Genomic DNA, 22,936 nt, shown 5'->3' with positions numbered 1-22,936 from the left:
TTCTAATGATTTGTATGCAAAGGAGTGTATTCAGGGAAAGATAATTCAGATGGCAGACAAGGTACCAAAGTGACTGGAAAACAGGCTACCTTTAACAACTGGATACTAGTCTTTTAGAGTAATACCAGCATTTGTTATTGGATTGTGTAAGGCCCTTTCCTATCCTTTATGGCAGTTACACTCAAAGACTTTATTAAGCCGTGAAGTCATTATACTTACAGTTAGCGTACAGGGATAGCTTATATTTTATATATATTTTACATATAGCTTATATTTTATTAAAAGTTGTTAAATGAAGCCAAAAGAACACTAGTGGCTCTACTACTGACACTGCTTTGTGTTCTTGAATGTCATAATTGTTTTCTTATTTGTAAAATGAAGGGATTAGTGCTCTCCAAAATTCCTTTCAGCTCTAGAGTATGATTCTCTGCAATGTGATTTTAAAATTAAAATGTTATCAAGTATAAAGTCTAATTTTTAATTCCCTTACAGCATATATTTTGTGAAGAATGTATTACCTTATGGTTTAACAGAGAGAAAACGTGTCCACTGTGCCGAACTGTGATCTCAGACCATATAAATAAATGGAAAGATGGAGCCACTTCATCCTACCTTCAAATATATTAACTTGTATAAACTATGAAGGCCACAAAACACTAATTTCATTTGGTTACACTGACTATTGATAAAGACATTAGAATGGGTTTTCAGGACTAGAAGTTAAGGAAAATGTTTCCAAATGGTTTTAGATTATTATAGTAAGACTTAAGTGTGTTGTCTAATTTATCGAAAGATTAAATGAAAGAACCTTATGTTTTAAGAAATATATAAGTCATGTTCAGCCTAATGCATATGGAACATTTATTCTGTCGTAATTATTTGACAGGTAGTTGCAGTGTTAAATTGTGAATGTTTTCTCATTAATGTTACCAAAACGGCAATTGGGTAACTAAAAACTAGTGGTTTTAGAGGAACTCAGGTATTCTTTTCCTGACATTGTTTTCTCAGAATAAAGAATATTTTTCGTAATATTTTAAGATACACATTATCTGAAAGTAGAATTTTTTTTAGCATTGACTTTTGTAGTTCCCATTCTAAAAATTCTTAAAATTTTCATAAAGTTTGTATTTTTAAATGAAAGTTCTAAAAGCTATTTTTTATCTGTAAACAATCAGATTTTCTAAGTGAAGGTTAGTTTACTGAGGATGATATATTTTAATACTGTATTGTTCTCTGTAGTATGCTTAGCAATCAAATGAGAATAGATTATTTAAATTCATTGTGGACCTCATACATACAATCCTGCTGTCAGCTTTAATGTACATGATCTTGAGCTTTTTGTATAGTGCCATGAACTATCTTAAAATAACTATTAAAATAATCACATGGATTACAAACAGCTGGCTTCACTGATAATTTGAAAAGTATGACAAATGAGACCAACTCAAACTCTACAAAAGAATTCCCCTTATAAAATCTTTTCAAAAAAGTTTTGGAATCATGCTAGAGTCATCGTTACTTGGGAGATCAAAGCTTGCACTCAGAGGCTTCCATGAAAAGCCTTAGATGGTGTACTTTGTTTGCTTCCAGGTATTTGTGCAGGGTGATAGAAAAGGCAATTAGGCAATTTCTCTCTTTAAGGCAGAATCAAATCTTTAACAGAGGTATGAAGGGCTGGTTATATCTAGAGTAGAAGTTTCTGCCCATTTTCTCTATTAGCATTAATCAGTTTGCACACAAGGAAGAGATAGTGGAAAGGAAAAGCTGGGAGGTAGAAAACAAATTTGCAGTATTAAGACAGAGTCTAAACCAGCATATGGATTAATAAGGACAGTGACCAACCAGCCACAGATTAAGTCACTTTCATACCTGTATAGCCACCCAAATTGACAAAAGAATATTAGAAAGCCTGTAACTATTTTTCCTACAAAAATATTGCCAGGGTATAAGTACAGTTGTTGCTATTCAATGATGATATATTTAACTCTGTACTTTGAGAACAGTTGCAAATACTGAAACAAGCTTACTTGGCCTTAAATCACTTTCCTGACTCTGATGAAGCCAACAGTTATTTAGGTGTACAGCAGGAGACAGGTGAGAAAGGCAGTTTGGGATTAGAATTTGAGTGTGAAAGATAGCTGTGCTGACTTCCTATTACCAATACAAGAGTAGATCTTACTACATGGGTAAGCCCTATTAAAATACCTACTCTTCTTACCCTATGGCTATATGGATAGCGTTGTTTCTTAATATGATTTAATAAAAAAGGAGGTCCATGATAGACAGTTGGGTTTTTGTTTTTAATTAACAAGAAAGCAGTTCACATATGAATTTAAAAGGTGAGGGGGAATGTAACAGGAGAGCTATGCCATCCACCAACACCACTGATGAACTGGAAGCATTTCTCTACTTAGACTTCTTCACCTCAAAAATCGGAACAGGGATTCAAAAACCCACTTACTCTGTGAGTTCAGATCACACCCTTCTGAAAGACTGTTTTATCAGCATTAAGAGCCACAACCCTGTTTTATAAAAAAGTAAAGTCAGTTTTGAGAACTTCTATAGAGAAATCATCCAAGTGTGATAGAATTACCTCAAATAAGTGGCTTATACAAAACACCCATTTTATACTAGATATATTGAGACATTAGTTAAAAACAGATTTATGCACTACATTATGCAGTACATACACATCCAGTAACCAAATGTAGTTGACAAGTGTGGCTAAACAAACTGTTGATTGTTAGCACAGGGAAAGTCTTCCTAGTGTATCAATGTGAAGTTATTTTTCACATGAGTTTTTTGAAGCAACCAATTCAACTATTAGAACTTGGAAACTACAAGTGTGTAACATCTAATATATAATATTAGTACGAAAACTTGTTATATATTTAAGTAGCTTAAATTTCTCAGCAGAAACAGTTTTACAACTGTCAGTCCTCACATATATAAGCAGTTTATTAAATATGAGAACCTGAACATATCTGGTATGTTAATGCAAAAAATTATTTAAACCATTTGTGCACCTGATAGTTATTTCTTCCTATCTTAGAATAAAAAAAAATCACTTCTATTTTATGTTCATTCAAATTTGCATTTAATTTCTATTTACATTCATTCAATCCGAAATCAAAATACTTAATACAGTAAACTAAATACAAGATGAAAAGCAGAAAAATGTGTTACCCTCATAGCACTCCTAATAAGGCAGCTGAAGAATTTATTTACTCTGATAGATGCAAAGCCAACTTGGGATAGGAAAAAAAATAATAGCTTAAAGAGCAAACACAGATGAACCCATCTTTCAGATGTTACTTCAGATAATCCACTGAGATAATACTTGTGCTATAGTGATAAATTAAGAATCACACAAGAGAAGTTTTTTATCGATCAGCAACAGACCACAGGTCATGGTGTGACAAATACTTTTATGATTGTTTTGTCCAGCTTGCTGTGTCTACTCCTATGAAAAAGGGTAGATGTTTGGACACTGATGTTTTTATTTGAGAAATTAACCATTTTCAAAGCCTCGAAAATCCATTCTTCATAAATTCAACATTTCTCATGGGAATAATCTTAAAATCTAACCCTTGTAAGCTAGGAACCATATAACTGAGTAACCAAAATAGGTCCTATATTGAACACAAAATCCAAGGCTCAGTATATTAATACTATCGAAGATGCATCTTGTTTATAATGATTTTTTAAAGAATGTTGAATTTATGGAGTATCATACATGCATTCTTACCCCCACCCCCCAATTAGCTTCTATCTCAAAAAATAGTATGGAAAAATTCTTCTTTAAGGATTCAAATTAGGTGAGACCATAAAGGGGGAAAAGAAATAACATAATTTTCCTAAAAATCTGGTTCAAGTTCAGTAATTCTTTACATTGTTAATCACAGCTGGTTTATAAATCCCAGTTTATTCTGTAATGCTACAAACCTTATAAAATCAAAATTAGTAAACTTCAGTTCTCAGTGATTATAATTAAAAAACATGTATAAAGTAAAAAAATATCCTGTAATAGCTGATTTTAAAGAAAATAAGTGATGAAAGAAAAGCACTTAATCTCTTTTATACACTTACCTGGAATAATCATAAAGAACCCTCTTAGAAACTTAAGACTAGTAATATTGACATCATATATTTTAAACTATGCTTGGATTTTTACAAATAAATATAGGGTAAGCCATATTGCATAGGTGTGTGCTTTCTGTCTGTGACACTAAAGTGGCACTTGACATGTTTTCACAGTCATAGTAGGGATATCCATTTATGAAACACAATTTCTCCGTAAACTTGCCACAGCATAGGAAATTAATTTCACTCAATGTTAAGTTTGAAAAACGATTTGAATGGATGGTAGGTACGCAATTAATGCTTTTTATGCAGAAAAGTTGCAGTGTGTGCCACTACTGCTGGCAGTACTAATTATGAAAACAGTTTATGGGGTGGTTAGAGCCAGCCAATCACAGTGCAAATATTACTAGCAAATAAGACTGAGGAGGACTATTTTGGTGTACAAATTTCTCTGGAATTTGGTTAGGCAGTCAACACTACAGTTAGTAAACACATTTGAAAACAAGTATCAGAGTAGCCCAAGCCATTACAGTCTGAAATAAAGCCTGTACCTATCACCATAGCTTTTGAGTTGTTTTTTTCAGACATTATAAACTGTCAGAGAACAAAGATCTGCACTCTAGTACAATTTCTGCCCTTATCATTACTGTAGCTTCTAATTCACTAGCTACAGTTATAAAGTTCTCAGTAGGCTGCTGCAGTAAGGGAGGAGGGGGTCTAGAGGAAGTGATTTTAAAAAAAGGCTTTCTGTCCAAAGATGAACTGTTACCAATCCTTTCATTTATTGCCACAATTGAAAAGGTGTATTTCCAATCATTCTTCATGGTTCTATTTTGCCTGTCATAGGATTTCATCTCATCTCACTTGAATTGCCATTTAAGCAAAGCTTTGCTCTTTTCTGACTGAATTCAACATGCATAAAGAATCTTATGGCTTGGATCCTATGGCTCAAAAAAGTTTGAAGAACATAGCAAGCAGCATCTATTTAAAAAAAATTGTAGGGTTGCAAAATATTACAAATTGACTTTGCACACTCAAGACTGAAGACATTATAAAAAACAAAAAGAGGTGATAAGACGCAACTGCAACTGCATGATCATCTATTATACCAGTACGCACTGAAATGTATGTTTATAAAGCTCTGCAGATATTAAACCCTTTCACCAGCTAAAGTCATGGAAATGCTCTCTTTAAGGCAGGAAGTATTTAAGAAAGGTAAAGTTACCTTTATTTTTATTCTTTGTACCTGTATATCACTTATGTAGATTTTGTTACAATTTCAAAAACATAGTGTCTTGTTAACATGTTTCCTAAATTAAGCCACTAAGTTTTCTATTCACTGTGGAAGACATTCATTAAAAGGCCATCAAATATTTTTACAATCAAAAAATGTAGCCCCAGTAGAGGAGAAAGAAAAATACTTCTTTTCCTTTTAAAACTGTTGAGGGGGGACAATGTAAGGAAGGTAGACAGCAAAAACAGTTAAAACTTAAAATCTTACCAATTTGCTGTAAAGAGATTAGACACAGAGAGTGGAACATGACAACACCCTCTTCCCCTGGATCTCCCGCTCTCCCTCACTTTACTGCCCTCAGTATGCATTTTATCCTGACTCTTTTCCATCCTTCTTCAGCCACAGGCTGAAAACATTTGGCGTCTTGAACCAAATACTGGTATAAGAACAGGTGGCGATATTTTTCCAGTGCAATGCAGGCCCAGGACAAGGATGAAATGTAGGACATACAATTTATGCCCATTCCAAAGCTTCCAGTTAAGCTTAGCACATAGCAGTACTGCAAGTAGAAATGATTAAATAGATTTTTTTCTAGTATTACAGACAGGTATTGCAGCTGAGTTACTGAAAATAAACCCCAAGTCCACCCCAATCCCTCAAACGAGCCACAGCTGTGGTTAACAATGATTCATTTGCATTTTTATTATTTCACCAAGAGAAGAAACAGAAGTTGTCTGGCTTTCTTCACACCAACCAATAATTTTGCATTTTAAAGTTGGGATGTTTTCCATAATGAGCTGAATCAAAAATCTATTTGAAAAATATATATTTATATAAAAAAAAGATTCAGGTTGTTTGCACGTAAAACATCAATTGTTAAGTTTCTTTTGTCTTTGATTCCATGTTGCTGGAAAAAGTTTGAACAAGCTTGCATGCTAATTTGTCCTTAGTTGCAAGTATTACAGGCAATTTCATACTTTGCCTAATGAAAGGATAACCCTTCTTCGACACAATCAGAACTCAACAGTGATTCAGAAGCAACATCCTACCCTTAATACTGTCAGTTCGAGCCATCAACATGAAAATCCTTGATAAGGTTGAGAAGATGTCGCTAGGAATCAATTAATTGATGTGCCTAAGAGTTCCACAATACTATTTTGCTTAAGTTTTTTTTTTTTGCACCATTGATTGATTTTTTAAAATCCATGTTTATTTTTCCTCTGTCCAAAGTGTTCAATGTAATGACACTGACTCTTCGAGACTGTCATTTTGAGTCTTCTTGTTTCACCTTACAAGATGCTCACACATCCCTTCCCCACCTTTTTTGCCTTAAATTCATTAAAATCACTGCTCTGTCATAGATTCATACGTAGGTGCTCTGGTCGTTTGGAGATCATGGGAAAAGCTTGTTTTTTGTATGGCCCGGAGTTCGGCTGTCGTATTGGAAGTGGTGCTGAAGCTTCCCCACTCATCGTCACATCCATCTGCTCTACTCCACTTGTTTCCATGGGATATTCCACAGGTGTCTGAGGATTTGCCGTGCTGGCTGAAGCACCTCTTCCCCAGAAATCCCCAGGAGAAAATTTGACCGGGCTTTAAGACAAGGAAGAGCTATCATTCATTTATCTCAAGGATTATCTCAACAAGAACTATTTCCCTTAAATTTCAAGGGAGTGAGGTAATGTGACATTTATTTTTATTTAATTTTATTTTTGTGTGAATTAGTACAAAGGCCATTCCTCCCCCAGACTAATTGCGAGAGTTTCCTAACTGGTCTCTTTACCTCTATACCTGCCTCTGTAAAACCCTCAGTGACACTTTTTTTTTTTTTTTTAATCATTTTACCCTCCACTTAAAACAGCTTCCCATTGCATTTAAAATACTTCTCCAAAGCTTTCTCCTCATCATTCACCACATGTCAGGAACATTGACTTTTCATTTCCAAGACCAAGTTTTTCCTCCCTTAGGGCTTTTGCATGGGCTGTTGCTCTACCTGTAACATCCTACACTTTCCTATTTTTTGTATGGGCACCTTTTTCTCTTCATTCTTAGATGTTACTTCACCAGGGAGGCCTTTCTTTGACCACCATGAATAGGAACCCCCCTGTTATTCTTTGCTATCACCACACTCTTTATTTTTCTTCATATAGTAACTTGATACTACTTGTGATTACATAATTCTTATATTTCCTTCTTTGGTTATTTTGACTGTCTTCTCACTAAATTGTAAGCTTCATCAGGACAAGGACAATTCCTATGTTAATCATGTATCCCTATCATGCAACACAGCCCCTGGTATACAATATTGAATGAATGGGTAAAGGAGACATTTGCCAGTGCAGCAGCTGACTTTCTCAGGAGGGAAGGTAAACTATATAGCATACAATACAAGATGTAGATGCTGTGCTTACGTCAACCAAAGAGAATATGACAGATCTTTCATTTATGTAACCTGGCATTAAGTTCTTAAGTATACTCTTGCAGGTTAAAAAAAAAAAAAAAAAAGACGTGAGAATAACAAAGTCTGAATACCTGACAGGTGTTCGTGGGCTGCCAATAAATCTTCGAGGTGATCGGATTTTTGGTTCAAAGGAAAATTTTTCTTTCACACTTTCAAGTACAGATGGAGCCACATATGTAAAACCCTGAAAGATAATAATTGTCGACCCCAGAATGGCGTTTTGTCATATACATCAAGAACATGTGGTTTCAGTCTCTGACACACCAAAACAACAGGGCACACCCAAAATCACCACTCTGTGTCCTCCCATCTCCCCAGTCTCGTTTCACGCCTCTTAGCTTCTTTCCAGCCATTTCTTGAGGCACAGACCTCAGGAAGGCAGAATTCTATTGAGTCCCATATACCAGCAAACAATATTCCACTTTGTTGAAAGGAATAGAACAAAACAGGAAAATGTAGGCCCCACGTTAAGATATCAAATACCAAGATGAATGCAAAAACAATTCTAGTGTTTCTAGCCACATGCACATGAGCAACCAAGATTATCACAGTTTCTCATTAGACCAAAGTAAAAATAGAATTTTGGGCATGTGTGATCTCTCTGGTTTTATACCAATGGTGGGATAGATCTGGTATTTTCTTGATGTATAAGGGTCAGCATTGTGAAAACCCTCAAAAACATAGGCAATTATGCAGTTTTGTTAGCTTTAGTTCTTTCTTGGACCTTGCTATCAGACCACCAGGTGTCATTTCTCTTGCTGTCAATGTTTATCTCTTTAACAATCAGTCCCCCGCCTAACTTCCCTTCTATTTATTATTCTACTCACCTATGAATAGGCATTATGAGTTATAGTAAAAAGACTCAATGAGCCTCTGGGTGAAGTCCTAAAGAGTGAGGTGCAATTCTGTAGTGCATATGCTTTTGACAGGTATATGCAGACTTCAGAAGCCATTTCCCCACAGAGTCTAGTGAGCTAAAGCTGTAACTACCAAGAGAACCAGGCTATGCCTTAATCACCTTTGAATTTCCTTTAATTCTGTGATAGGAATTTAAATAATTATTGAACTGAAGTTGCTCTGACCACAATCTCCAGGTAAGTGGGATGTTACTGTTTTTTATTAATTTTTAAAGAGGGGTGCCTGGGTGGCTCAGTCAGTTAAGCGACTGCCTTCAGCTCAGGTCATGATCCCAGGGTCCTGGGATCAAGCCCCGCATCGGGCTCCTTGCTCAGCAGGGAGCCTGCTTCTCCTTCTCCCTGCTACTCTACCTGCCTGTGCTCTGTCAAGTAAATACATAAAAAATCTTTAAAAATAAATAAATAAATAATAAAGAGATTCACTTTATGTAACAAAGAAAATGATAGGAGGTTTTTGTTGATCAAAATCTAAAAGCTCTAAAAAAATCTAAAAACCTAAAAGCTTTGCTTTTCTATCTGAAGAGACAAGGTACAAATCAATATATACTTTTACCATGAGAATTAGTTTATTTACTATTACATATAAACCAACAGATTTTGGTGTCAAATACTCACAATTAACAGGTTAAAAATCCCCTACAAAGTTACACTAAATGTACCAAAAATCTGTAGCTATTCCAGGAACAGAATAGTTACAGTGAGCTCTTCTCCTATTGTTGTAACGGTGTGACTTCCAATTGTGATACTGAGCCAAACATCATTTTAAGTCAGTGGCCCATCAAAAAAGGGAATCATATACTCCAAAGAATCAGACAGTCCTACTCTAACTGCTGAAATGGAATACTGGATTATGGGAATCAATTATCTAACTTAGCAAGTTAGAAAACTTAAAAAACTAAGTTAACTTGGGGCACCTGGGTGGCTCAGTCATTAAGTGTCTGCCTTCGGCTCAGGGCATGATCCCAGAGTCCTGGGATCGAGCCCCGCACTGGGCTCCCTGCTCTGCTGGGAAGCCTGCTTCTTCCTCTACCACTCCCCCTGCTTATGTTCCCTCTCTCGCTGGCTGTCTCTCTCTGTCAAATAAATAAATAAAATCTTTAAAAAAAAAAAAAAAAAGCTAAGTTATCTTAATAAAAAATAGCATCTTAGGCTATTTACATCAACTGCAAAGCAAACAAATTGAATTTTCTTATTGAAAAGGGTCCAGCCTAATACTTAAATTTCTCATGGCTACATGGAAATTCTTTCACTTACCAGAAAGACCTGGTTGGCACTTTCACTGAGAGTTGAGTCATCTGGGCTGTCAACAGGTGTCTGACGTGTAAACTTTGAATCAAACTGACTCACATCCTCTTCAGATTGCTTTGTGAAAAACAAAATTAGAAAACAATGAATAGTCTATATTATACATATCAATCAAATGCATGACTTGCATTAGAGATGGCCCTAGCTAGAACTCTTCACAGGGTTTGATTGTAATAAAATATCAGAATAGTTTTAGCAGGCATGGATTGAAGAATAAATACAGGTGGACAGTTTCTTTTTTTTTTTTTTTTTTTAAGATTTTATTTATTTATTTGATAGAGGGAGAGCCTTAGGGAGAGCACAAATGGTGGCGGGGGGCAGAGGGAGAGAGCAAAGTAGAAACAGACTCCCCGCTGAGGAGGGAGCCTGAAATGGGGCTCCATACCAGGACTCTGGGATCATGACCTGAGCTGAAGGCAGACACTTAACCAACTGAGCCAACCAGGCACCCCCAGGTGGGAAGTTTCAAAGGTCAAATTACATCTTCAATTTTTAAGCATATATTAAAGTAGATTTTAGTACACACTCACCTTTTTTTTTTAAAATCTGAATGTCAAAAAAAAAAAAATCTGAATGTCAATCTTCCCCATTTACAAAGCTTCAGTGTGCCTAGTCCACTGGCTAAATTCCCTATTAGAGATGATCTGCTCAGCTGGCCATGCAAGTTTATAATCAACCTGAAAAACTACTGAAGCAGAGTTTTAACACAAAACACATTTGTAAAATGCTCTAAAGTTTCTTCCCATAGCTTATTTCATCCTACTACAGATTTCTCAAGGAGCAAAAATGATATTCTACTCTGCATGAGTACATTTTCTTATGAAAAACATCACCTAAATCTAACCACCCCATCTGTTTAATTCCTTCTCTCTGGTACAACATCAGACTTTGTGGTCCTGTCAAAAGAGCTAAGGAACCAACATGAAGAAGCACCCAGTGTCAAAAGATGATAAAAACTAAGCATCAGTAAAAATTACTGCAATGGATTGAAACATAAATATATTAAAAGGCATAAATTCATAATTATACTTTAAAAAATCACAGAATTCATTGGTCAACTTTGGAAGATGTTAAAGAACTTATTATTTTGAAAACTGGGAAAGAAACAAACATTTATCCTTCCTTCCCTTTATGAACAATGTAAGTTTTTCTTTAGGGAAAAATTCATTAATGAGAAATCAATAATAGTATTAGAATAAGACAATTTTGCAAACTCCTAATGAAATCCTGAAACTAGGCCAGAGTTTCTGAATCTCAGCACTACTGACATTTTGGGCTTGATAATTCTTGTTGTAGGGCCTGTTTTGTGTAAAAGAGGATGTTTAGCAGCATCTCTGGCCTTGACCACTGCAAACCAGTAACATTCCCACCCCAAGCTGTAACAACTTGTCTCCAAACCTTGCCAAATGGACCATAGCTAAGAATCACTGACGCTGGCAATGATCAATGACCACTAATATCACTAAAAAAAATACAAATACACATTATGCCTCCTGACCAAAATACACAACATCAAAAGTTTAATCTGAATCAGATTAAGTATCTAAATCTAAATACTAGTTTTGGAAATACAAGGAACAGATGAATATGGTCAATGACACTGTGGGTTTAAAATCAGCAAAATCAAAGTTAGAAACCCTACAGGACAAATGGTCCAGTTTCTTCAGTAAGTACTCATGAGAGGAATCGAGAGGAGGTTTATCTACAGATGGAAAGAGACCTAAGAGACACAATAGCCAAACTGCATAGACCGTGACTGAATCCTTATTGAAACAAACCAACAGGGAGGAAAAGAAAACAAAAGAAACTGGGGAAACTGTCAGCTTTTTAGTTATGATGATAGCTAGCAGTTCTGTTTATGTTTAAACAAGATGACCTGACAAGCTGGACAGTTGGTACATAAGGGCTAATTACCCTCCTTACAATTATATATGTGAAAATGTTAAAGCAAGTCACCTTGTGCTCCAGGACCAAATTATCCTCCTCCTCCTCCTCCTCCTCCTCCTCCACCTTCATCCCAAGAAATAGAAAAAGAAACCATATTTTCTCAAATTCTGAGGTGGAAGAAAGACAAGAACTAACACACTAACTCATTTACTCATAAACATATTGTTATGGTTTGAGTTGTGTCCCCACTGACATTCATATGTTGAAGTTCTAACCCCAAGTACCTCAGAACAGAACGTAATTTGAACGAGGGTCACTGCAGATGTAATTAGTTAAGATGAAGCCATTCTGGAGTAGGGAAGAATCCAGTCTGATTGTTGTCCTAATAAAATGGGAAAATTTGGACACAGATCTGTACAAAAGGAGAATGCAAACATAAAGGAAGAGATCGGGTGATGTGCCTACAAGCCAAGGAAGGCCAAAGATCACTAGCAAACCACCAGAAGCTAGGAGAGAGGCACAGAGTGGAACGGAAGGCTCTCATAGCCTTCATAATGAGCCAAGCCTGTCAAGACATTATCTTGGACATCTAGTCTCCAGAACTGTAATATAATAAACTTCTGCTGTGTAAGCCACCTACTCTGTGGTACTTTGTTACAGCAACCCTAGCAAACTAATACACATATATGTTATATTTTGAAGAAAAAATTCCCAGAAAATCAAATTCAAAATAGGGTTGAATCAGAGGGTAACCCACTTACCCTGGTGAGCATTTTGTTATGTATATATCTGTTAAATCACTACGCTGTACACCTGAAACTTACATATTATTATATGTCAACTAAACTTCAGTTAGAAATAAAAAATAAGGGGCGCCTGGGTAGCTCAGTCGTTAAGCGTCTGCCTTCGGCTCAGGGCGTGATCCCAGCGTTCTGAGATCGAGCCCCGCATCAGGCTCCTCTGCTGGGAGCCTGCTTCTTCCTCTCCTACTCCCCCTGCTTGTGTTCCCTCTCTCGCTGGCTGTCTCTCTCTGTCAAATAAATAAATAAAATCTTTAAAAAAAGAAAGAAAAAATAAGGGGTGCCTGGGCGGCTCAGTTGGTTAAGCGTCTGCCTTCAGCTCAGGTCATGATCCCAGGGTCCTGGGATCCAGCCCTACATCAGGCTCCCTGCTCAGCAGAGAGCCTGTTTCTCCCTCTCCCTATGCAGCTCCCTCTGCTTGTGCGTGCATGCACTCTCTGTCAAATAAATAAATAAAATCTTTTTAAAAAAGAAAAGAAACAAAAACTAAAATAGGGGCACCTGGCTGGCCCAGTCAGAAGAGCATGTGACTTTTTTTTCTTAAAGAGTTTATGTATTTACTTGAGAGAGAAAGAAAGAGAGAGAGCACAAGCAGGGGAAGAGTTGTAGAAGCAGGCTCCCCACTGAGCAGGGAGCCCAATGCGGGGCTTGATCCCAGAACCCTGGGATCATGACCCAAGCTGAAGGCAGATGTTTAACCGACTGAGCCACTCAGGTACCCTGAACATGTGACTCTTGATGTCAGGGTCGTTGAGTTCAAGCCCCATGTGGGATGTAAAGATTACTTAAATAAAAAAAACTTCAAAAAAATTAAAAATAAAAAAATTAAAAGAGCAAAAGATTATACCCCATAAAAATAAAATATGGCTGAATTAAGCAAACAAAGCAAAAAAGTTCTAACTACTTGAAATATTTAGTTGTCATAGGCAACCAACTTAAAAATAGTTAATATACTCATCAATTGCTGCTGGCAGCAGTCCTTGAAAAGAATGTATAGAATAAAGATTCTGAAGAGAAAACACACCAAAATTTTCTGAACTGTTAATATAAACACAATGTTTCTGAATGCTCTGAGATTTTATTCTAAAAAAGTACCAGGTCCTTCAAATTACATACTTTCATGTATACATACCAACAGAGGTTTAAAGGGGGGCTCCACCTTCCGAGCCAGCAGTTCTTCCCAGTTAATATGCCTGAAGAATGGATGAGCCTGGAAAAAAAGAACAGGAAGAAAAGTCAAGGCGAACAGACTTCACTGGATTGACAAATTAACTGTGTCTGAAGTTACAAATCACAAAATAAGATATACTTCACTATTTATTTTTTAGATTTTATCTGAGAGACAGAAAGCATGCACATGAGTGGGTGGAGGGGCAGAGGGGGAAGGAAAGGGAGAAAGAGAATCTCTCAAGCAGACTCCGTGCTGAGTGTAGGGCCCAACACAGGGCTCGATTCCAAGACCCTGAGATCATGACCTGGGCCAAAACCAAGAGTCATGCTTAACCAAATGAGCCACCCACGTGCCCCACAAAATAAGCTATACTTTAAACAACTACATACAACCTTCACAAATACATAAAATTAGCACTATCTTCCCCTCAAACCACAAAAAGGCCAATCCCTACTTGAACTTCTCCAGCATCCCCAGGACCAGCTCCAAGCCGAGAAGCAGCATTTCTTTTCAGCAGCTTTAGGGAGGGAAAACAAAACAAAACAAAACAAAACACTGATGAACCTTAGTCAAATTGATTATTTTTTATTTACAGAATTTGCTTATCTATATTGCTATTTATTTTGAGAAAATAGGCTTTATTAATTACTACTAAATATTGCTTGGGAATAAAAAGGAAAAAATTGGATTTTTAAAAATTTATTTATTTACTTGAAAGAGAGAGAGAGCAGAGCTAGAGAAAGCACACACTAGCCGGGGGAGGGGGATGGGAGAAGTAGCCTCCTTGCTGAGCAGGGAGCCCAATGTGGGGCTCAGTTCTAGGACCCTGTGATCATGACCTGAGCCAAAGGCAGATGCTTAACCAACTGAACCACCCGCACCCCAAGGAAAGAAAATCTTTAAACAAACAAATTTGTACTTTACCTGAGAAAACTGCAGGCTTTTTTGTTTAATATATATGTATGATTCTTTATTCAAAATGTATGTTCAATTCTATCTATTCAAATCCCAGTAGTTGAGGGTTATCGTTTGTATCCTACCTTTTTAAGCAGATCTCTGGCTTCTTGTGTGAGGTAGGGAGGCAAATTGAGTTTACATTTGAGGATTTTGTCAATTGTTTTCTTTCTATTCTCCCCAGTGAACGGGGGCTAGGAGTAGAAGAGAGTGAGAAAAATTAGCATATAAAAAAATAAAATTACCCATTTCCTGAATTAGTTATGCATAGAGATCAGAAATGTATGCTGTGATATGGGCTGACGGCTAAAGACCTATAGTTTTTAAGTAATGGGACAGAAGAAATAGCAACATCTCAGAAGAAACTGGGTTTCCACTATTAACTTTGTGTGGTAATAGGTGAGGCATGGGGTTTTATGCTTTACTTTCTCCTTTTACAAAATAAGGGCAGTATCTATTTTATACCTATTTCACAAGACTGACATGACAGATCATTTAAACAAAAATGTTTTTAAAAGTATAGGGAACCATACTACTACCAATGAAGATTAGTGTTAATTAAAAAAAAAAAAAAAACTCCATCAGTAACATTTTAAAAAAACACAGGAAAGGTCTCTTGCCATAATGATTTAATAACTACTCAGCACAGACCATAATACATGCAGCTTTTAACTGTGCACCTACTGCTCCAGTCAGCATGTCATACATTAATGCTCCCAAACTCCACCAATCCACAGCACGATTGTGGCCACTTCTCATCAAGATTTCAGGGGCCCTACAATGAGAAAAATAATATGCCTGAAAAATTCACCCATTTGCATATCATCTGAATTAGAAGTTTAAAAACAATATATGGAGCCAAATGGTGCTATAGAAAATATAGCACACTATTACATAAACCAGGTAAAAGTTAGCTTTTACTCCCCGAAACCAGTTATATTTCTTTCAACATGCAGCTCACATGTATTCTATTGTTCCACAAAATGTGTGTGTGACTGTTCCATCATGAATAGATTCTTTGCATAGTCCAAAGTCTGTTAGTTTCACATGACCTACAATGGAAGATCACAGCATGGTTATTCTGAGAATTCTAAGCATGTACACTGTTTGAATGTATCACACAAGACAATAATCTATCCTTCCATTTAACTTCTTCTGCCTTAAATATTTTTTGAAGATACGAACAACTAGCAAGGGGCCATCCATAAAATGGGATGCTAACTTTTTAAAGCTAACACAGTCATTTTTTGCCAATGATATAATATAAAGGGAGAATAGAGAAAAAAGTAAAACAGCTTGTCCAAGGCTCTAGCTTTACCTATACCTAGAATCCTCTACCATCCTGAGAAAGCAAGCTCTTTCAAGAAAAATTCTGGTTTAAGTACACAAACCCTAATGGAGACATGCTGCACCTTTTAAAGGTGTGACACTGTACTTCGAATATATAACTTTTTATCACAGTGAACTGTGACTGGACAGTTTTTTAACTGGTCTCAGAAAGTCACTATACCAAGTTAGCTTATTCTGCCAATACTGCCAGTTCAGAAAAAGGAATGAAATTGCAATGGCATGGGACTGTCATCTCTAATCCAGAAAGTGAAAAACTCACCACCTTACACAAAGAACATTTCAGTTCAAGCCCAGCTTTAATACACTGTTATTAGATATCCAGTGGTTCAACCACCCCAGGGACCCTACTATTCCAGGTATATTTCAGAGAAAAAGAAAAGGAAATGGCCTACTGATACAAATGTAAATATGTACTTTACTCTGACACAGAAAAAAATATGACCTTTTTTTCACAGAACCACCTGACACACTCAAGCTTATGGATCAAAGAAGTTAACTAGTCCCTTCCCTATTCTATCCTTTGCCTTAGAATTCAAAATCAGAATCCAGGTTTGGGGGGATGGGAGCAGAACTGGGAGGGAGAGAGATACATAGATTCCCATGATGTACTTGGTTAAGTATAGCATTTCTCCTAAAAAAAAAAAAAAAAAAAAAAGAAAGAGAAAAAAAGCACAATTTGAAATGTATTCATACTAGCGTCAGTTGTCCACACCATTTCCTGTCCAAGAATTTAAAACCCTTAACTACCTCGTGTATCATTTGGTAGACATCAAAGGATCAGCAACTGCTACCAGCACCCCGATAGCCTAGTTGGCTGGTTGCTCCTTTGGGGTATGAGTGACCTGCGAAGTCTACCTAACCCAGATTACTCTTGCATAAAGCAAACTGTCTATAACGCATGCAGTTGTAATCAAGACTCAATCTGCTCTATTTACAGCTGTACAGAATATTAGCCTTTCTGATTTTTATGTTTGTTGTTATAAACAGCAAGAATAAACTGAAACTAAACATTTTCTTCCCAAGGGTACATCAAATATTTTGGTTCAATTCTAATCCTTTTTTTACAGCATTGATAAAATTTATCATAAAAAGTATTGCTTCTAATATTTATGTATTTTTATCATTAAGGAAAACTCAATTTATAGGGTTAAGATCTACTTTTCAATTTAAGGAACAAACCAAAACTGAAGTTTGGACTGGCTTTTGGCTCACCACGTTATGTAAAGATTTCAAAAGAATGACAAGCTATAAAGACCAAGGATTAAACCGAAAAACATAGTTAAGTGGCCAGTTATTCCTAACTTCCTTTAATCTCATCAATCACAAATATCTAAATACCTAAATCTCAGCAAGTATTATGATGCCATAAATTCTGAGGGAGGAATGTATAATAATAGATACATGACTATGGGGCTTTGAAAATGACCACGACCTGTGTGGGAGGATTTTAAGATGATTATTTACTATAGAATTGTTTACAGTATATCTCCACCTTGGTGATTAAGCATGATATTCTCCGGCTTCAGGTCTCTGTAGATGATCCCCTTTTGATGCAAATGCCCCAAAGCCATGGAGATTTCTGCCAAGTAAAAGCTGGAAACAAAAGCGATTTAATAAAATTAAAAAGAGTAATAAACTCAAAGTAGTTTATGTATGGAGCAAAATTCCTTGAAAGAAACAGACATGCACCAAAGACCAAATTAGTGGCGATGGGGGTGGGGATGGGGGAAAGAGATGGCATAGGATGCTGCCAAAAGGCATGGCGACATTTATGTTCACTTATTTAGTGAAACTATAAAATGTTTTATTTCATCATTACAACATACTGCTAATTGCAAAGAAGTCCAGAATATGCCAAACTGTCACTGGTTTTTGTTCTGTGTAGGAATTAGGCCAATAGTCATTCAGATCAAAGCAAATTTCTCCCACCCACCCCCAATTTTAAAATCCCATTGGACTTAGGAACTTTGTTATTCTCAGAGATCAAGTCTAAGTTTCAAAAGACACCTTATAAATAACCTGACCCTTAGAAGCCCACTCATCCCTTAATACAGCTGCATATTTATGTACAGTTAATGCCCACAGTATCTGCCCTCCCTCTTGCCAGCCAGCCCACAACTATAAACTGTGTGACACTCAAATTTATCTACCTCAAAAGAATAAAGGGCTGAGTCAACCCTGTCTGGATTCGAAAAGCACAAGGCACTGCAATACTGGCTGCATAACAATGTTGCAATCCTGCAGATTACTCCAGGATGGAGAGCGTGTGTCCTAGAGGACTGAGGCAGTTTCACAGCCAGCAGGACCACAAACACAGCCTCCAACACGGCTCAGAGAGCCTCCTCCAAAAAAGGGTACTTCATCCCTAAGGCTCTTAAATGCAGCTTCTGTGTTAGAAAAGGCCTGAAATTAAACAATGGAATGCAGTTTGGTAATTAAGGTAGAAAAAACATTTAAGTGTTTTCTATTCAGTTAATGTGTAGGATAAACTGATTTATTGTTACCCAATACTGTCATCTCACAAAAGGATGTGTATGTTTTTAATCTGAAGCAGATGCCATCTTAAGAAATATAAGGGTAGATCCCATCCTGGCCATAGAATCAATCCACAGATGATGTGTGCCGGCTTATCACCTCCCTAAGACTGCACCTTGGGAACTGGAAAGTCTAAAAAAAAAGAGGAGATGATTTCTGATACTTTCCATTGTTCCAGACATAAAGTTTCACCGGAAAACCACACTCACCCACAGCCAAGGCAGGAAGCTTACCAATTCAAGGAAAGAAAGCCCCAGTGAGAATGGTTCTGTTAGGAACTGGCGTGAAGAGCGTTCCACCCAAGGCCTGGGGGCAAAGGAATGATGTGACCTCCAAAAGCTGGCCCGTCCCAAAGATGCTTCTCCCCCTTGAAGTCCTGAGTGACTGACTGGCTCCAGAACAATTGATTCAATCATTTGGATAACCACAGTGGGAACAGGGCTTTGCTTTTAATTATATGAATCATTACCTGAATCCATGCAACACAAAAATTTCACTTACCAGGCTGTGTCTTCCATAAATATTCCCTCTCTTTCTAACTGCATAAATAATTCTCCTCCTGTAAAGAAAAGGAAAAGACATTAGAAATAAAACAATCTTCATTTCCAACCCATTTCTAATGAGAGGGTTGTGTTTTCTCTTTTAACCACAGTTAAAAGATATCGGTCCCTTAAAAATAAAAAACAGATCCTAAGAACTACAGGTTTAAAACTAAGTCGTCACGATTCTATTTTTAGCAATGTTCTTATTCTCATGTGAAATATATGTTTTGGAATTATAGATTATACATCTTTAAACTACAAAATAGTTATAGATTCCAGACCTGAGGTTAAAAAAATAATCTTGGTTAAAACTTCTCTCACATTTTACCCTAAGCAGAAAAATTTTAGTATATAATTAAGCCACCCTTACAAATTAAAATTAGTGAATGCCCTTATTCTATATTTTCCAATCTCTTAATCTAAAGGAACCTGGCAACAGCTTTGATAAAAGCATGGCACTGTTTTGAATATCAAAATAAATAATGATAAGAAAGAATTATATCCCATTGAATAATCTTAGAATCCATGAGCCCACAATGATGTAAATCAATGAAGAGATCAATAAATTAAGTTTTAAAATGGGAGAGAAGGGAAAGCTCTTTGTTACAGTAGAATGCCAAATAATAAATGGATGAGGCACGATGGAATAAGAAAAATCACTTGGCAATCATTATAGTTAATTGTTTCAAGCAAGAATCAATGAATACTAAAACCGTATGTGAAAGCTTGATGAAAGACAAGATATTTCAATAATCCCAAAGTATCTCAAGATACTTATTCATTACAAAGGGAAAACTTCACCAGGGAAAAAACTGGCCAACACCACCTTATAAATGTGATCAAAGTGAACAGCAACAGTAATGGGACAAAGATATAAACATCATGTACCTCCTGATCTGAGAGAGAAGGATACAATGTCACTTCGATGGTCCTCCCCAAATGCATAACCTGAATCTAATCCTGAGGAAACATCAGATAAGCCCAAATTGATGCATTCTACAAAATAACTGAACTATATTCTTCAAAAATGTCAAGGTCACAAAAGACAAAGAAAGACTGAGGAACTGTTCTAGATTAAAGGAAACTGAAAGAAATTACTGTATCAATGTTAAATTCCAGTTTTGATAATTTTAGTAGAGTTAAGATACTGTCATTGATTTTAGAAAATACACACTGAAGTATTTAGGGATAATGGGAAATCATGTCTGCAACACTCTCTTAAGCAATCCAGAAAAAAAAGTATGTATATACATATACATGTATATATATACATACACATATATATACACATACATATGTATACATATACATAGAGAGAGAGAGAAAAGAAGGATGAAACAAAACAATTGTGGTAAAACGATAACACTTGGGGAATCTAGGTGAAAGGTATGTGGGAAGTCTTTGTACTATTTCTGCAACTTTCTGTGTAAATTTGAAATTATGTCAAAATAAAGTTGCCCAAAAAATGGCTACAACAGTCACAAAAAAGTTGCTAAATTTTGCAGCTTTCTGTTCCATGTTACAGGCCATTGTGAAACCTGTTTTTCAGAAAACTCAAATATGTTGGCTGGAAATAGATACCTGTGATCTAGAAATGATAAGAAGCAACAAGTTTCAAGGAGGTAGTAAGCCCTGGAAATTGTGGATGTCTTCCTATGTAAACTGTGTAGTCTATCAAAAAGGCTACATTCAACCAAAAAATTCTGTTTAGAGATGCAATTTCGAAAATATTCAGTATCTTAAGTACTCTCAATAAGTTTTCCATTTGAGTTTAGAAAGAAAGGCTTTGATGATTTGTTTGAATTGTAGTATCTTACCCGAGTGCAGTCAATGTCATGGCTCTATATCAATTCACTGTGTTATTTTAAGTAACTGATTACAAAGGGATTAGGATTAAGATAAAATTTTACAGATGGGGAAAAAACTTAACCTTTAAAGTTTCCTTCATATTTGTCTGCAAAAAGAAACATATGGTCACTTCTGAATTCTTTATGTCAATGTATTGGTCAATTTTAAGAACTATTTAATCGCATTAGGGAAAAAGCATTTTTCCATTGGAAAATAATGTTTGACCCAGTTTCTGGAGCAAATGCAAATAATTACACCAAACTGAGTGTACTGACCGCTGAGATACTCAAGGATGAGGTAGAGTTTTCCACCGGTCTGAAAGGCATAAATTAAATCCACAATGAAGGGATGCTTTACTTCCTCCAGAATATTCCGTTCTGCTTTTGTATGAGCTGTATCTTTAGCATTTCTTACTATCATTGCCTAAAGGAAAAGAGATGATCTATAAGAACAAAACAGTAGACATTTTTATTCTATAGTAACTGGAAAATCTATTTTGTGCTTTTCTTGCCAATATTAAACTATTAATTATAGTTCCCACTAGAGACTGAGATAGGAGTAATGGAAGACATTCACTTCTTATATATATCTGCACTGTTTGGATTTTTTTCAGTGAACATGTAAATGACAACCTAAAGACACCTTTTTAAAAAATGTAAACAGATGAAGTTTATTCATATATTCACTAACTGTTCAATGTCTCCTATGCTCCAGGCTCTGTAGTAAGAAAGAAGAACTAACAGAAGTCTCCAGTCTACAGGAGTCCAAAGTCTCAGGGATGAGAGAGAAGTCAACGCAGGTAAGCACAAGGTGCTATGGGACAACAGAGGAACTACATCTGACATGGCAAGAAGTGTTCCTGAGGTGGCAATACCTAAACTATATCATGAAAAATTATTAAAATGAAATGCAGAGGGTAAAAAAAAAAAAACATTTCCAGTGCAAAAGAGGCTTGACAGGACACGTCTAGGGAATCTGTAAGTAGTTCAATATGGTTAGAAGTGGCTAGAGATTAGGCTGGCGATGTAGGTGGAGACTAGGAAATGGAAGGCCTAGTTATCTATGCAAAAGCGTTTGAATCTTATCTTAGACCACAGGAAAAATGTTGAGATTCTGAAAATTAATAACCCTTGGCTTTAAGACAGACAGTTTTAGTAGCAGTGTGGAGTTTTAGGGAAGAAACAAGACCAGTTAGGAGGCTCGTACAGCAAATTAAGTAAAGTAAGACCTGTAACAGAAAATGAAGGTGGCTCAGTCAGTTAAGTGTCCAACTCTCGATTTCAGCTCAGGTCATGGTGTCAGGGTGATGAGATCAAGCCCCATACTGGGCTCCACACTGGGCATGGAGCCTGCTTAAGAATCTCTCCCTCTCCCTCTACCCCTCCCACCTCCCCCCTAAAAAAAAAAAAAGAAAAGGAAAGGAAAATGAAGGTGGGAAAAAATAAAAAAAAGAAAAGACAAAGATGTATCATCAGCACTTGCTGACTAGGTTGAGAAGAAATGATGATACCATGGTTTCTGCATAAGTAATAGGACAATGGTTATCATTCCATAACAGGAAATTGAAGTCAAGAAAAAAGTTTTGGGAAAATGATGCACTGTTTTGGACATGTTAAGTCTAAATTCTAGGACTAAGCTCTGGTATATCTCCAGTAGCATGAAAAAGCATATACACAAGGTTATTAGTTGCAATATTATTTGTAAAAGTGAAATGTTAAAAACAACCTAGCAGGCGGGGCGCCTGGGTGGCACAGCGGTTGAGCGTCTGCCTTTGGCTCAGGGCGTGGCCCCGGTGTTATGGCATCGAGCCCCACATCAGGCTCCTCTGCTATGAGCCTGCTTCTTCCTC

The 22,936-nt window shown here is 36.5% G+C and overlaps 2 protein-coding genes across 4 annotated transcripts in view; one reads left to right on the top strand and one right to left on the bottom strand.

Moving 5' to 3' along the window:
• Positions 1–22,018, top strand: part of RNFT1 (ring finger protein, transmembrane 1) — a 32,908-nt gene extending 10,890 nt beyond the window's left edge. The window contains exons 9-10 of one of the 2 annotated variants that reach the window (XR_015721333.1): positions 493–6,995; positions 21,802–22,018. Coding sequence is in view for 1 of the 2 variants with exons in the window: in XM_045773700.2 (XP_045629656.2) it covers positions 493–627 (135 nt within the window). In the remaining variant the exon portion in view is untranslated. Of the gene's footprint in view, positions 1–492 lie in introns of both variants that reach the window. The other variant, XM_045773700.2, reaches the window with a different exon arrangement.
• The window catches only part of RPS6KB1 (ribosomal protein S6 kinase B1), a 36,668-nt gene continuing 19,721 nt past the window's right edge, over positions 5,990–22,936 (bottom strand). For both annotated transcript variants that reach the window (XM_045773696.2, XM_045773697.2), the window contains exons 5-15: positions 21,363–21,510; positions 19,199–19,256; positions 17,655–17,755; positions 15,774–15,864; positions 15,497–15,587; positions 14,899–15,006; positions 14,313–14,375; positions 13,820–13,897; positions 9,950–10,057; positions 7,850–7,962; positions 5,990–6,910 (exon numbers count right to left, since the gene is read on the bottom strand). In XM_045773696.2, coding sequence (XP_045629652.1) covers positions 6,673–6,910; positions 7,850–7,962; positions 9,950–10,057; positions 13,820–13,897; positions 14,313–14,375; positions 14,899–15,006; positions 15,497–15,587; positions 15,774–15,864; positions 17,655–17,755; positions 19,199–19,256; positions 21,363–21,510 — 1,197 coding nt within the window. In that variant the 3' untranslated portion in view covers positions 5,990–6,672. The remainder of the gene's footprint in view (positions 6,911–7,849; positions 7,963–9,949; positions 10,058–13,819; positions 13,898–14,312; positions 14,376–14,898; positions 15,007–15,496; positions 15,588–15,773; positions 15,865–17,654; positions 17,756–19,198; positions 19,257–21,362; positions 21,511–22,936) is intronic.

This window comes from Ursus americanus, chromosome 23, assembly GCF_024610735.1.
Source record: "Ursus americanus isolate L20-20 chromosome 23, mUrsAme1.1.p, whole genome shotgun sequence".
Taxonomy (NCBI): Eukaryota; Metazoa; Chordata; class Mammalia; order Carnivora; family Ursidae; genus Ursus; species Ursus americanus.
This window is presented reverse-complemented; position numbering and strand designations above follow the sequence as displayed.